Source organism: Toxorhynchites rutilus, chromosome 3 (genome assembly GCF_029784135.1).
Source record: "Toxorhynchites rutilus septentrionalis strain SRP chromosome 3, ASM2978413v1, whole genome shotgun sequence".
Lineage (NCBI taxonomy): Eukaryota > Metazoa > Arthropoda > Insecta > Diptera > Culicidae > Toxorhynchites > Toxorhynchites rutilus.
In genome coordinates this window covers 164742970-164758582 of record NC_073746.1, presented here as the reverse complement: position 1 = coordinate 164758582, position 15613 = coordinate 164742970, and the positions used below count along the sequence as shown (strand labels likewise).

General features: G+C 35.6%; 1 protein-coding gene across 8 annotated transcripts in view; it reads left to right on the top strand.

Moving 5' to 3' along the window:
• Positions 1-2502: 2502 nt before the first annotated feature.
• LOC129775071 (uncharacterized) overlaps positions 2503-15613 on the top strand; it is a 294827-nt gene continuing 281716 nt past the window's right edge. The window contains exons 1-2 of one of the 8 annotated variants that reach the window (XM_055779301.1): positions 2504-2748; positions 3571-4071. In XM_055779301.1, the coding sequence (XP_055635276.1) occupies positions 4001-4071 (71 nt within the window). In that variant the 5' untranslated portion in view covers positions 2504-2748; positions 3571-4000. Of the gene's footprint in view, positions 4072-15613 lie in introns of all 8 variants that reach the window. The other 7 variants (XM_055779298.1, XM_055779299.1, XM_055779296.1 and 4 more) reach the window with 7 other exon arrangements.

Sequence of the window (15613 nt, the reverse complement as noted above, 5' to 3'; positions counted from 1 at the left end):
AGCAAAATAAAGAGAAAATCCGACATATTTTACAGTACTACTATGACAAAGGCAAAAATGCATCTCAAGCTGCCAATAAAATTTGTGCAGTTTATGGATCCGATACAGTTTCCATTTCCACCGCACAACGATGGTTTCAACGTTTTCGTTCTGGTGTAGAGGTCGTCGAAGATGCGCCACGCTCCGGAAGGCCTGTCGTCGAAAATTGCGACAAAATCGCAGAATTAGCCGAGAAAGACCGGCATAGTAGCAGCCGTAGCATCGGCCAAGAGCTGGGGATAAGTCATCAAACCGTTATTAACCATTTGAAGAAGCTTGGATTTACAAAGAAGCTCGATGTATGGGTGCCAAACACGTTGACGCAAAAAAACATCTTTGACCGTATCGACGCATGTGAATCGCTGCTGAATCGCAACAAAATCGACTCGTTTCTGAAGCGGATGGTGACTGGCGATGAAAAGTGGGTCACTTACGACAACGTGAAGCGCAAAGGGTCGTGGTCGAAGCCCGCTGAAGCGGCTCAGACGGTGGCCAAGCCCTCATTAACGGCCAGGAAGGTTCTGCTGTGTGTTTGGTGGGATTGTCAAGGAATAATCTATTATGAGCTGCTTCCCTATGGCCAAACGCTCAATTCGGACCTGTACTGCCAACAACTGGACCGCTTGAAGATAGCACTCATGAAGAAGAGGCCATCTTTAATAAACAGAGGCCGCATTGTCTTCCATCAGGACAACGCCAGGCCACACACTTCTTTGGTGACGCGCCAGAAGCTCCGGGAGCTCGGATGGGAGGTTCTTTTGCATCCGCCGTATAGTCCGGACCTTGCACCAAGTGACTACCACCTGTTTTTGTCCATGGCGAACGAGCTAGGTAGTCAGAAGTTAGCCACAAAAGAGGCCTGTGAAAATTGACTATCCGAGTTTTTTGCCAATAAGGAAGCGAGCTTCTATAACAGGGGTATTATGAAGTCGGCATCTCGTTGGGAACAAGTCATCGAACAAAACGGCGCATATTTGACTTAAAACAGATGATTGTAACTAATTTTATGAACAAATGAAAATTCAAAAAAAATACCGCAGGACTTTTCTGACAGCCTAATATTTGATGAAAAATAATTTACGCTTATCATGATTATCATAACCATTATGGAATGGTTAATTTTTATAATTTTGAACTATGAGTGTCTATGCATACCCCGTAACTATAAAAATTCGATCATAGGAAAAAGTTTGGTCATTAACAGTTTACCTGAGATATTTTTATGATACAGATTACACTGAAGAACAATTATATGAGAAAAAAATATGAACGTTTGACTGGGCAGCACTCTCAGGCGGTTCAATCAGCTCAATTTCAAAACTCTCCCTATTTAAAAATACGGAGAGTTTTCAAATTCTTGAATATGTGTTATTTAATTTAATTTTCAATGTATAGGTGGTTGTATCAAAAAAATATTCTTCCTGTCCACGTGGACTCGATCTATACCACCTCCCCCCTCTCCGTGGACAAGCGTGGACATTGTAATACCCCCTACCCTCCCTAAAGTTGTCCACGTGGTATGTGGACAGCCCCTAAGTCGCTTTTAATTATTTACTTTTTTAACCCAGAAAAATTCAAACACAACAAACCAATACGGGGTGTACACTTAATAGCACTTAATATACTTAATTTATCAAAATACCTCGGCCCCAACTAAATGAGCCAAAACAAATATCAATTAGAAAAATGAAACTCCACATATTCTGCTATTATCGCAATTCAATCGAACCAAATTACGCAATTCTCATTTATGCATTATTTGCCCATTCCCTCAGGTAGGCCACGTGGTTTTTTCGCTGCATCCGTCGGCAAAAAAGTTCTAAACGCACCCCGCCAATCGGACACGATAGCGTATGTGTGTAAATTTCGCTCTTGTGTGCTTTCGCGAGCAAAAGCTCCTCCAATAGGAATCCCTTTGCTCTCATACCCATGTACGAAATGATGGTTATGACGATTGACAATGATCGCGCAACACAACATTGACGGGATGGTAGCCCTGCCCTGTGTGTATGTGTGCGCGAGAGTTCCACGAATGGCTACGAATGGACCTGCAAAGAAAAGACGTAATTTATTTCTACACACTCTCGCTCTTACGCCGCATTCGACATTCATCAAGTGACCAACACATTCTCGCGCAACCTATTCACCACCACACTGCCACGACAGTTACCGTACCCGCTGCTGCTGCTGCTCTTGTACCGTTGTTTTGCCCACCGTTGAACGCGTCTCTGTGACCGTAGCGCATTTTTTACTACGCGAGACGAAAGTAGATCGGTGCTGGTTTTACGTCGGAACGGAGGTTCCGGCTCGAATCTTCTATCAAAGGTGCTCTGAATCGGGTAGTTTGCGGGCAAATCTAGCGTTTCCGGTGAGATTCAGGGACCGCTGGCGGGCCGATGGCCGTTTTCACTCGTTACCGCCCAAGCGCGTAGCAATACAGCAACATAGCGTCACCTACGAACTCAGCTGTTTCCCGCCACCAGAAATCGGCTGAAAGTCGTCAAAGTGTGTTGTGCGGATTTTTCGCTCTCGGTCTCTCTCTAAATATCTCGGTGAGTCTCGAATTGGTTTCCCCCTTTTTGTCAAAAGTGTATTTTTCTACGTTCATCTGTTCGGTCCCGAAAAAAAAAAGTACGGAAAAGTGTGTACAAGTTGAAAAACAACATTACAGCGCCAGCAGGACGAGGCTCGCGTGTGAGATTTGCTGCGGTAAGGACGAAACAAAAAACATACAGGCCAGAAGGAACCAGAAAGTAGTTGACCGAAAGTAGACTTGGCAGCAGCGGCAGCCAAGAGCTCTAAGGAAGAACCCGTGCGCTTCTCTTGCGGAAAGACGCAAAATTGTTTTTTTTGGAAAGCGTAAATTGCGCGTTCACTATCCTCCCGAGTGTGAATCCACACGGGAACGGGATTTGCCGCAACCGTTAGTGAGGTGTAGTGTTTTTCGTTCGTTGCTGCGTATTGCCGGGCCGGACCGGGTCATCATCATCGTCATCGTCGTCGTGAATGCGCCCGAAATCCAATTCTGTGTGTGATTAACGTGCAAAAAGTGCAAAAAAAGAAGCGTGTGGCCCACTGCAGAATTATCGCTCTCCAAAAACGCGTATTGCATGTGTTTTTTTTCTCCTCGCAAGAGCATAGTGCGCACACACAGACGCGGGGGGTGTGTGATAAGGGTTTCCGATTGAGGTGCAGAAGTGAGAGTATGTGCGAGGAGACGGGGCGGCGACGAGGTGGTTTGTGGTGTGACGATTGTTGTTGTTGTAATTGTTGTTTCTGCGATCCGTCCTTGCGATCCCCGCACCTCCTATCGTGGGATTTCTAAGCAGAGCAGCGGGCGTGTGAAGTTTTTTTTTCTGTGTGTAATACGGCGCTTCACGGGAGGCGCCGCTAGTCATCATCGTCGCAACAGTTACAGTTACTGATAATAGCAGCAACAGCAACAACAACAAAAAATAATACTATTGTAGCAAAGGTAAATGCGTGGAGCACTGACAACAACAACAACAATAACATCGAGAGAAATTGCAGCATCCGGAAGAAGAAAACAATAACAATAACACACGGGAACGGGAAGGATCCAACCTTAAGAAGGGATAGAAAAAAAAGTGTCGTTGAAAGGTGCAGAAAGTGGTGTCAAAAGTCGGTGAGCATAATGTGACATAGTTTTTCAACATAGTTGGATTGCGGGAAAAAGTGATGCAGTCATTCCACGAGTGGGCCGAATTGAAGCCAATCTAAAAGTGATTCCGGAGAATTAAGAAGAAATCAAGTGCTTCGTGGCGAGAGAAATATTTTCGAGTGGCGCGGGAGGCAGTATTGTTCGGTGTTTTTTGGGGGGTATCAGCTCACAGTGCACGGCGTTTCGCGGGCGTTCCTTTGCCTCTACTGCACCAGTTTTGCAACAACAAATTTAGAAGCGGAAAGGGGAGAGAGACACCATCTGTGGGTGTGAGTCGTCATGTCGGTGGACGTTTGGTGTAAAAACGAGGACAACATGCAGGATTTAATTGTCGAGGACGACACCGTCAGGTGAGTCAAGTTTCGATGACGTTCACAGCCGGTGGAAGCGCTAGAAAAAAAAATATTTTGTAATAGGAGAGGATGAGTATTTTAGGGTACTGTGGGATGTGCTTGTGAAACAAGTGGTTCGGTACCCAAGTATATACAAGGGTACTCGAAAATAGAAGCATAGCCACATTTTGGACAACTTTTAAGTGCTGCTAGCTTTGTCAGATGTGATCTATTATTTTTGCCTGGAATAGAAAACTATATTCAGCATATTTAAAATTATTCGATTTAGGTCAATTTTGATTGATAACTTTTCACCATTTAGAAGGCCCCTTTTATAAAAACTTCACCTATATAGGCGAATCGACTGGGACCTCTCTTGAGGCGGATTTTTCACCAGCAAAATTACACCAACAGGTTGTATTCGCTTGATACCTGATGCGGACTATAGATGGATGTCTAAAAATTTTCCAGTCAAACTCCCGGAGCATCTGGTATGTAGCCGGGTATTCCTTTGATCGAACACCTGATTATCCAATTGTGGACAAGACAGGCACAACTTACAATTTTGATGTAGGGGAGCAACTCATAGTAGCCAATCCTACTGAAGACGAATTTCATGCCAACTCGTCTTAGGAGTTGGCCGCACCATTTCAGATAGTAGTGAAACGTTGTGGGTGTAAAGACATGGGTCATTGAGGCAACTTTGCATACTTGAAATATTCGAAAAACAATTAGACTACTTTTTGGAAAAAGCCAATTTTTTTCTTCATTTTTAAACAAAAAATTATAACTTAAAAACTATGATACCTACAACACTCTTGTCAAAGAATGAAATGTAGGAAATTGTTTACATTTTCACAAAAAACACAAAAAAAAAATTTCGCTGACAAAAAAATTATTAAAAATTAATTTTTCTCGATTTTTTTTTTAAATTCCTAAATATATATATATATATATATATATATATATATATATATATATATATATATATATATATATATATATATATATATATATATATATAAGGGCATTCAAAAGGTACTCTCTGGCTGCGTAATTATCCGTACATTGCCAAACTGCGTGATCGATGTCATCGTAACCGTTTCCACACCGACAGACGTTGCTTTGAACAAGATTTATTCTGTGGAGATGCACATCTAGCGAGTAGTGGTTGGACATAAGTCTACTCATATATATATATATATTATTAGCCCTTACAATACAACTTACCCTAATTTTGTTTAAAGTCAAGAGAGCGATATAGTGTATTCGACAAAGTTTTAGATCTTGTTAAAATATAAACTTTTGTCGAAGACATCAACTTTCCATCTTTTATAGTTTTTGGAATATATGTCATTTTTTGTATGAAGACTCCTGAAAAAAAAATGTATTGCTCGAAACATTTTTGTGTGTAAATTCTCACGTTTGACACGTTCTTGACATGTTTCTAAATAGAGAAAAGTTAGCAGAGCATTTAAAATGCGATAATTTACACCAAAAAAATGTTACGAATTGAAAATTAATAGCATTTTTTCAAAGAAAAACATGAAAAAATTGTTGTTCGAAAAATTTTTTTCATGTAAATGTGCCCATCGTCCGATGTATGGAAAACTTGTTGGAAATTTTAAGGGCTATCTATATCTATTTCTTTCAGAATTTTGAAAGCATATGTTTTCGAGGAAAATGAATTTTAATTTTCAAAATATTTTTTTTTCGATAATTTTTAATGAAAACCAAAATAAATTTCTAAATTTTGTAGGCCTGAAATATTTTTTTGGGTTTTTTTTTTAATTTTGAGTTTTTTCAACTCTTTTTCGAAAAATCTTAATTTAAAAACTATAACATCTACAAAAAGATGGTCAGAGAATGAAATGTAGGAAAATATCTTGGTTTTAATTTAAAATTATCAAAGATTTTTTTGGAAAAAAAAATCAGGTAAAAATATTTTTTGGAAATTAAAATTCATCTATATCGAAAACATATGCTTCTAAAATTCTAAAAAAAAATTATAAAAAAAGCCCTTAGAGTTATCCATACATCGGACGATGGCACATTTACACGGAAAAAGTTTTTCGAACAACAACTTTTTATTTTTTTTCCTTTGAAAATGTTTTTTTCGTAACATTTTTATGTACAGGGAAACTTCGATATATCGTACATTTTACTTTCAAAATTGTACGTTATATCGAAGCATAATAAAGAACTAAGAAATATAGTTTATATTACTTTTTTGCGTTGCTGTTGGGTAAGATAAATAAATAATGATGGAAAAGTTCAACTAGAAGATGAAGTTAATCTTTCTCATGATTATACTGTTGATTAAAGCTTGATTAATTTAGAATCCGGAATCATAAAGCTAAGAAATATAGTTTATATTACTTTTTTGTGTTGCTGTTTGGTAAGATAAATAAATAATGACGGAAAAGTTCAACTAAAAAGATGAAGTTAATTTTTCTCATGGTTTGTTACTGTTGATTAAAGCTGTTACTGTTGATTAAATACTGTTGATTAAAGCTTGATTCATTTAGAATCCGGAATTGTATCTCGGGATTGGTTAAAGGTACAAAAAATGTTTCTATATCAGAATATAGATAATTTATTTTAAAAATTATTCCTTTACAGTGTTGATGAATTTTCATACTTTTCTTCGGATACGCTTCATCAAAGTTCGGACTATACGTTGGTCAACTTCAGCAGCCATTGTAATCCACGATCTCTTCATGTCTGCAGCATCCCGAGTTACTTTGGCACACATTCCGCAATTACGCTTCACAATCGCCCAATATTTTTCGATTGTGCGGAATTGGCGGCAATTGGGAGGATTGGGGTCTTTTTCAATGTAATCGATTCCATTGTCACGGAGACCACTGAAGCACCCTTACCAAATCTGGTCAAAACTTCACTGGACGTTTCTGCAGGCACTCTTCCCTATACATTCTCGAATCCATTGTCTTGTTTGTGATGAACTCCTTGGTTTTCTATCCACAGCTTCGAATCCCTTGCAAAATCATGCACTTCCTGGCATTTTTATCAGCGAAAACGTACTTAAGTTTGCTTGAAATGTCTCGTCTAGCAGTGCCCTTCTAGAATATCAGGCCTGGCAGCTGTCCAAAATCCATCTTTACGCACATTTCGTCATTCATCAGCAAGCACCTTTCTTACTTCGCCAAAACCTTGCTGTAAAACTTTCAAGGCACAAGTGGTTTTTTGGCTTCCAAATTTTGCTTCAGGGTCCTGTTTGTTTGCTTGTAGGCACGGAAATTTCTATAACTTTTTCACATATGGATTCTCCAGACATGGACTTTGGATAAAGTTGTGTTTGTGGCGATGTCGTAGTTCGAGAGTTTGCGTTAATTATCTCATTACTTTAAACCTCAGCTCCGGTCGTATGTTTCACTAAGATTCGTCCACTGATCCATCAGAACAACACTTGCGCGTTTACGAAAATGTTTCAGTTTATCATTTACTGCCGATTTAGCCACGTTCAGCGCTTTCACCGTCGAAAGTTACAGGGTTTCCGAACAATTTGCTGTAAAAATTTTTGAGATTCGCCTACTACGACCGCTGGTATCAAATGATCTGGGATTCCGGATTCTAACAGAAATCAACCTTAAAGGTAAATAAATAAAATGACCACATGCACCTTTATTCTTCAGCACAAGTGTGATATTGCAGAGCATGTAATGTCAGAATCCAAATATGGAAGTCCTGATTATGGTCTATGGTTTCAGACATGAGACTATAATCAGCTTATTCAGAACGCACAATACACAGAAAGATTGTTTTCATGGGGTTTCCAAAGCTCTAATTAAAATTCAGGAACTTATACCCAGACCACCAAGTGGCCTTCGTTGATCCTGTGAGATTGACATGAAACTCTCAGTACGTATTCCGAAAATATTTTTTACACATTGAAAATGTGTACGTTATAACGAGAGTACGTTATATCGAAGTTCCCCTGTATAAATTATCGCAATTTACATGCTCTGCTAACATTTCTCTATTTGAAAACATGTCAAGAACATGTCAAACGTGAGAATTTACACACAAAAATGTTTCGAGCAATACATTATTTTTTTCAGGAGTCTTCATACAAAAAATGACTTATATTTCAAAAACTATAACAGATAGAAAGTTGACGTCTTCGACAAAAGTTCATATTTTAATGAGATCTGAAACTTTGTCGAATACACTATATCGCTATCTTGACTTTAAACAAAATTAGGTTTAGTTGTATTTTTTCAAAGAAAACAAAAGTTGTTGGAAAAACTTTTTCCCTGTAAAAGTGCCCATCTTCCGTTGTATGGACGATTCGTAGGAAATTTTAAGGGCTTTTCATATATATATATATATTTCATATATACAAACTGAACTTTAATTGTTAAAATAACTTTTTTTTCAGTGATTTTTTTTCCAAAAAATTTTTGGTATTTTTTTGTAAAAATTTAAACAATTTCCTACATTTCATCCTTTGACATGAATTTTGTAGGTATCATAGTTTTTAAGTTATAATTTTTTGTAACAATTTAAGAAAAAAAAATGTTTTTTTTCCAAAAAGTTGTCTAGTTATTTTTCGGATATTTCAAGTATGCAAAGTTGCTTAAATGCTGTCTTTACACCCACAACGTTTCACTACTATCTGAGATGGTGCTGCCAACGGCCAGTCGAGTTGGCATGAAATTCGTCTGAAGTCTGTTCCGGTGAGTACCGTTTTGTCTCATATTCCGAACAGTCTCAAATTCCGAACACTTCATTTTCAAATGTAAATTTACTAAACTTTAATGTTATAAATAATTGAATAATCAAAACCCTGAAATTCTTTAGGTTATAGCCTTCATTTTAACATCGTTTACAGGTATCGATACAGCCTATAACTTATGATATTGAGCATTTGCAAATAAGGACAGTCAAAACCATTGATAAAATGTTTGCGTTAGCAAATTCTGTGCAAAACAAGTATCGTTACTTTTTCAGTTTTTGTAGTTTTTTACACTATTTTGTTTGTTGTTTTCGTGTTAAGTTCTAGAAATGGTAAGAATCTACATTAAATGGATTAAATAAAATGTTATTTATGCAGAAATCTCCATTAAAATTGGTGTTCGGTATATGAATCAAGTTTCTATGCATGATTCAAATTGCGAACACATCATTTTGAATGTGAATTTTTTGAACTTTAATGTCTTAAATAATTTAATGTTCAAAACCCTGACATTCTTTGGGTTATAGACTTCATTTTAACATCAATTACAGGTATCGATACCGATATACCGCCCTTGGTCCCGAAAGCATGTAAACTATAGGAAACAAATACAATCAATAATTACAAAACCAAATTCCATTTTTTTTGCGAGCATAATATTTTTCCAAATTGACTTTAATGGGATATATCGATCACATGAATCGGTCCAGTAGTTTAAAAGTTATGATTAAAAAAAAAGCATTTTTGTTGTTCGGAATTTGAGACAAAAGTGATTGAACATATTTTTAGTTATTCACCATGAATCTGTATTAGTAAATCAGTTTGGTTGTAGTCAAATGAAAAAGAAGGCTCTATTGTATCCAAAAATTAAATTAATTTCGCGAAAGAGTTCCATTCTGAGTAATGAGACACTGTTTAATGGCCATTAAAGCTTAAGTGTTCGGAGTATGAGACAAAACGGTATTTGGGTGCTTCTTTCTAGTTACTGTAGCGTCTCAACAGCTGTCGTACCAATGAACTATTGAAAGCGTTTTGATCTTGAGGATTTGTTCGCTTTGTGGTAAAAAATTTATCAGGATCAACACACGCGCTGAAAAGTTGTCAGAGACGTGAAAAAAAATCCTCACACTCAGGTTGAAAGCCCAACATGGCTAGAAGAAATGATCGCCAAGGACCTTTGCAAAGTTAAAAAAAACTTTTTTGATTTATTTCAAACGAAAATGAAATATTTCAACATTAAAGTGAAAATTAATTGATCATTATCAGTACAGTGAAGTAAAAATCGTGAGTGATTTTGGTAGATTTTAATTGATGATTCGCCAAGAATTGTTCAAAATGATATTGCAGCGAAATTAAAAATGATAGAAGTTGGGTGTCAAAGAATGAATTGAGGAGCGACTAGAGAACATCAATTTGGTTTACAGAGACCTTTAAGTTTATTATGTATTTTTTGGGTAAAATTGAGAATCAGGTTGGAGTTGTGTTTCTTGATGATAAGTCTAGTGGTGTTTAAGGTGTTATTCTTAATTTGATTTAAAAAATACATAATAAACTTGAATGTTTCTTCAAACCAAATTAAAGCTCTTTACCCGCTCTATTCGTTCTTTGACACCCAACTGCCATATTTTTTAATTTCGCTGCTATATAATTTGGAATGTACCAAAATTACGATTTTACTCCACTGTACTCAAAATAGTCAAGTAACTTACAATTTGTCGATAAAATACTTAATTTTCTCTTCAAATAAGTCATATTTCAAATATAAAAAATGTACAGTCATTCCATGCCAAACCGATATACTGGTTCTCAGATTTTCGTAAAAAGTGGTAATTTTATTTTTTTCCCAAAAAGTGACTTTTTTCAAAAACTCATAACTTTTGAACTACGGGATCAATGATCGATATATCAAATTAAAGCCAATTAGTTAGTCTTAATTTCTTAAATATGACACCTATGAAAATTTTGGATTTTGATTTTTAAATGCATGGTTGTATTTGTTTTTTTTTGTGATTTTCATTGCTTTGGGCTAGAGGGCACTATAATTTTTTATAGTTTTTCTGGAAAGCTGAGGTTTTTTTTTTACATAATATAGTTTTCTAACCATCGGTTAACTTTAAAAAATCATAATTTAAAATCGAAAAATGTCACAATGATTTTTGGATATGTTATGTAAAAAATATCTCACCTTTCCTGAAAAAATATAAAAAATAAAGCGCCCTCTAGTCCAAAGCCACGAAAACAGCAAAAAACCAACACAACCAATAATTAAAAAAAATTATTTAATATATCGATCATCTAATTTGCAAAATATTAGCTCATTCGAACTTCATTTATTAGTGTTGCAGACGTTAAAATTTAAGATTTTTGAAAACCGAAAAATCACCGGAAATCGGTTTTCCAAAAAATTTTTTTATGCCAAATGTTTTAAAATTGCATGACACATCGAGATTTACAGTTATCTAAAAAAAATGTTAAAAATCGACTTTACAGACGGAAAAACGACCAAGCGCAAAAAAAAAATTTTTTTACAAATTTTTTTTTCCGGATAACACTAAATCTCGACCATTGCAATTTTAAGACATTTGGCACTAACAATTTTTCTGGAAACCCTGATTTTCGGTGATCTTTTGTTTTTAAAAAAAAACTCTAATTTTTACGTCTGTGAAACTAATAAATGAAGTTCGAATGAGCTAATATTTTCCAAAAATTTGCATTATCGTGCAAATCAACATTTCGCAGCAAATTCCGAATGAAAAATCGAGTTAACTATTTTTATTGATACCCAAAACCTTACGTTTCGTTTCGTATTCTGAAAAAAAACTCCAGGTTGTCGATTTTTGATAAAAATCATGAAATTTTAAGACATTTGGCATAAAAAAAATTTCGAAACCCCTGATTTCTTTTACTTGGGTGATTTTTCGATTTTCAAAAAACTATCCGCTTTGCGCCACTCTCCCTTAGGTTCGATTGAGCTAATATTTGGCATAGTGTTTTTTCGAGGTGGTGAAATTTTTTTATGGGGTAACTTTTTGAAATAAGAGATGACCATTTTCATTGGCACCCTAATACATATACAGCGCGGACTCGATTACATACAGCTCTCGATTTCTTTTCACTGTACATAATCGAGTCAAAAAAAATATTTTTTTTGTTTGTTTTTTATACACATATTTTTCGTTTTTTGATTATAAAAGAAGAATTTAATTTTTGATTCATCCCCTTAAAGTCATAAAATACTTTTCTCATATGAAAAATCCAAATTATTTCAGGAGATGATAGAGGATCATATTTGATAATAAAAATCCTTCTACGCATATGATCGAATTCCAACAATGACAGAATTATTGAACTTGTTCTCTGTTTCGGGCCCTGTTTGCTTTAAACTGGTTCTAATTCAAAAATTATGCTTCGTAGGAAAATTCTCTTACTTCCATTCGAAAGATAAGAAAATTTTATACAGGATACAGTTACGAAACTTCCAAATTAGTGGATTTAAGTAACATTTTAGAAAAACTTCAAAGTTTTTTAAGGTGTTTTTCCTAATTTTATCCAAAAAATACATAATAAACATGAATATTTTCATCAACCAAATTAAGGCTCTTTAACCGCTCTAAAATTTGTTTCTTGACACCCAACTTCTATTTTTTCTAATTTCGTTGTAATATCGTTTTAAACAATTCCTGGTGAATCTTCAACTAAAATCTACCAAAATCATGATTTTTACTTCACTGTACTCGCAATAGCCAATTAACTTTCACTTTAACGTTGATCCATTTAATTTTCTCTTGTAATAAGTCATATTTGAAATATAAAAAAAAAATATTTTTTTCGAACTGTATATAATCGTATCTCAAATTGTATATAATCGAATCATATATAATCGAGTCCGAACTGTATATAATCGAGTCTGAAATTGTATATAATCGAATCATATATAATCGAGTCCGACCTGTATATAATCGAGTAAAAAAATGTTTAATTGACGTATTTCATACTAGCTCGTCTTAGGAGTTGGCACTGTAAAGACATTGGTCATTTAAGCAACATTACATACTTAAAATCTTCGAAAACATTTTTCTTTATTTTTACAAAAAAATATTACTCAAAAACTATCTACAAAATTCTGGTCAACGGATGAAACGTAGAAAATTGTTTAAATTTTCATTAAAAGGTACCACAAAGAAAAATTACATTGAATAAATAATTATTTTAAAAATTGAAATTCATTTTTCTCAAAAGCATATTTTTTAATTCTCAAAAAAAGTGTGAAAAGCCCTTACAATTTCCAACAAGTCACAACAAGTCAGAAAGTTTTTCTAACAACAACCTTTTCATGTTTTTTCGAAAAATGACAACTAATCCTAATTTTGTTCAACACGTTGAGTGCCACTCGGTTTTATAGCGACTTTCCCGTCAGGCAGCGCGCGCGCCGGTATCGTGTACAGCAAATGCGAAGCGCAATATTGGCAAATTAGAAAGCTCGGTGTCAGTCACGATCTGAACGGAAAGCTCGGTGTCAGTCACCGATGGCGTGGCACTCAACGTGTTAGTAAAAATCATTAAAGTTTTCTGTAAAAAATTTCTATTTTTACCGTTATTATAATATTTTACACTGCCAGTCACCGGTGACTGACACGACCTAAACCGAAAGCTCGGTGTCAGTCATCAGTCAACGTGTGAAAGACAAAATATACAGGGTGGGCCATTTAAAGTGGAAGCATCTGGCAACCCCATAACTTTTGACAGAGATGTCAGATTAACAAATGTCATACCGCGTTGGAAGCGTCATTTCAGTACAATTTTAACCATGGAACAATACACACCTAAACAACGCGCTGAAATTGTTCAGCTGTACATTCAAAATAACTTCTCAATTGTGTTAACTAAACGTGCGTGGAAAAATAAAAATAAAGTTAAAACATCGCCTGGAGACAACACTATACGTCGATTATATGCCAAATTTATATCGTCTGGTAGTGTTGGTAATGCCAGTCATCTGTCCAGACAACGACCAAGACGTTTCGACGAGAATATTGATGCCGTTCGAGCCAGTGTTGCAGAGACTCCATCGACATCAGGTCGCCATCGTTCGCAAGAGTTAGGCATCGCTCGAACCACTCTCCGACGCATAATTCGTGTTGATTTGAAAATGTTTCCGTATAAAATTCAAATGGCTCAACAACTTAACCCATCTGACCCATCTGATCCATCGAAATGTTCCCCGGAAGATTAATATCGAAAAACGGCGATTATGACTGGCCACCGAGATCACCTGATTTGACGCCTCCTGACTTTTTTTTATGGGGATATTTAAAATCCAAGGTATACCAAGGACCCTGGCTGCGCTGAAAGACAATATCCGACAAGAAATTGCTGCCATATCGGCCGAAACATTGGGCAAAGTGATGGAAAATGCCGAAAAAAGGACACATTTTGCGGTCAAGGCCAGAGGCGGTCATTTACGAGATATCATAATCAAAAAGTAGTTAGAACAAATCTCCTTGGACCAAAATAAATGAATTTCAAAAAAAAAAATTTTAAATTCCACTTCTTTACTTTGCTATTGCAAAAACAAATCCTTCCACTTTAAATGGCCCACCCTGTATTTATACAAAAAATATTACGAGTTAAACATTAATAGTAATTTACCAAGGAAAACATGAAAAAGTGATTGTTGGAAAAACTCTCATGGCACTCAACCTGTGAAAGGCAAAATATATTTATACAAAAAATATTACGAGTTAAACATTAAGAGTAATTTGCCAAGGAAAACATGAAAAAGTGATTGTTGGAAAAACTCTTTCCGTGTAAAAGTGCCCATCTTCCGATTTATGGGTAACTTGTTAGGAATTGTAATGGCTATTCATATTTTTTTTTCAAAATAAAAAAAAAGGTTTTGAGTAAAATGAATTTTTATTTTCACATATTTTTTCAGCGTAATTTTTCTTTAAAAAATTGGTGGTATTATTTTATAAAAATTCAAATAATTTCCTTCATTTCATTATAGTTATAATTATAGTGCGAGTTATAAGTTTTGTAAAGAAGCAAGAAAAAAAAAGTTGCCATGCAAATGGAACACAAATTTTGTATTACTCGAGAAGTAATCAAGTAAATGAAACGAAATTAGGCATGTGGAGGTTTTAGGGGCTGCCATACAAATGACGCATACATTTCCGCACAATTCAAGGACTAAAAAATACACCTTCTATTTGTGTCAATGCGCCCCTCATTCGAGCTAACTTTTAATCGATCACCAGATGATTATTTGGCACGTATTCAGACCTTTTCTGGATTATAACACTTACAAATATTATAAACATCATGCTTGCACACCATTTGTATCAGATTTAAATAGCTAAATTATGTTTTGTCCCCAGATTTCTATGGCAACCGCTTGGCGCGCTGCAGTTTGTTTATTGCGTCCTTCGCGCCTAGCAAAAATAAAGTTTCTCTGTGTTGAGTGTGTTCAGGTGAACACTTTTGAAATGCCCAAGAAAAGGCAATATTCTGAAGAAAGCCTAAATCATGAATGGATCAATATGACGACAGTAAACTCAAGCAATGATAAATGCAACATCTACTTGAGAATTCGAATGTTTTCATTCAAAAATAGTGATTTCTAAAACCGGACAAACCATGATCATTTTTTGGACAAACCATGATCAGAGGTGGTCAAACCATGATCATAATTCCTCTTTGAGGAAAATCGTTAAAAGACATAAAAATTTGAATCATTTCAACACCCTTTAGTAGTATTAGCAACTAGAGACTTGGGGCTTCTCAGCAAACCCAAATTCGTATCGATTATGTTCATGAAGAAAAATCGATTTGCATTTACTAGTTGCGTAAAAACACCCCAAA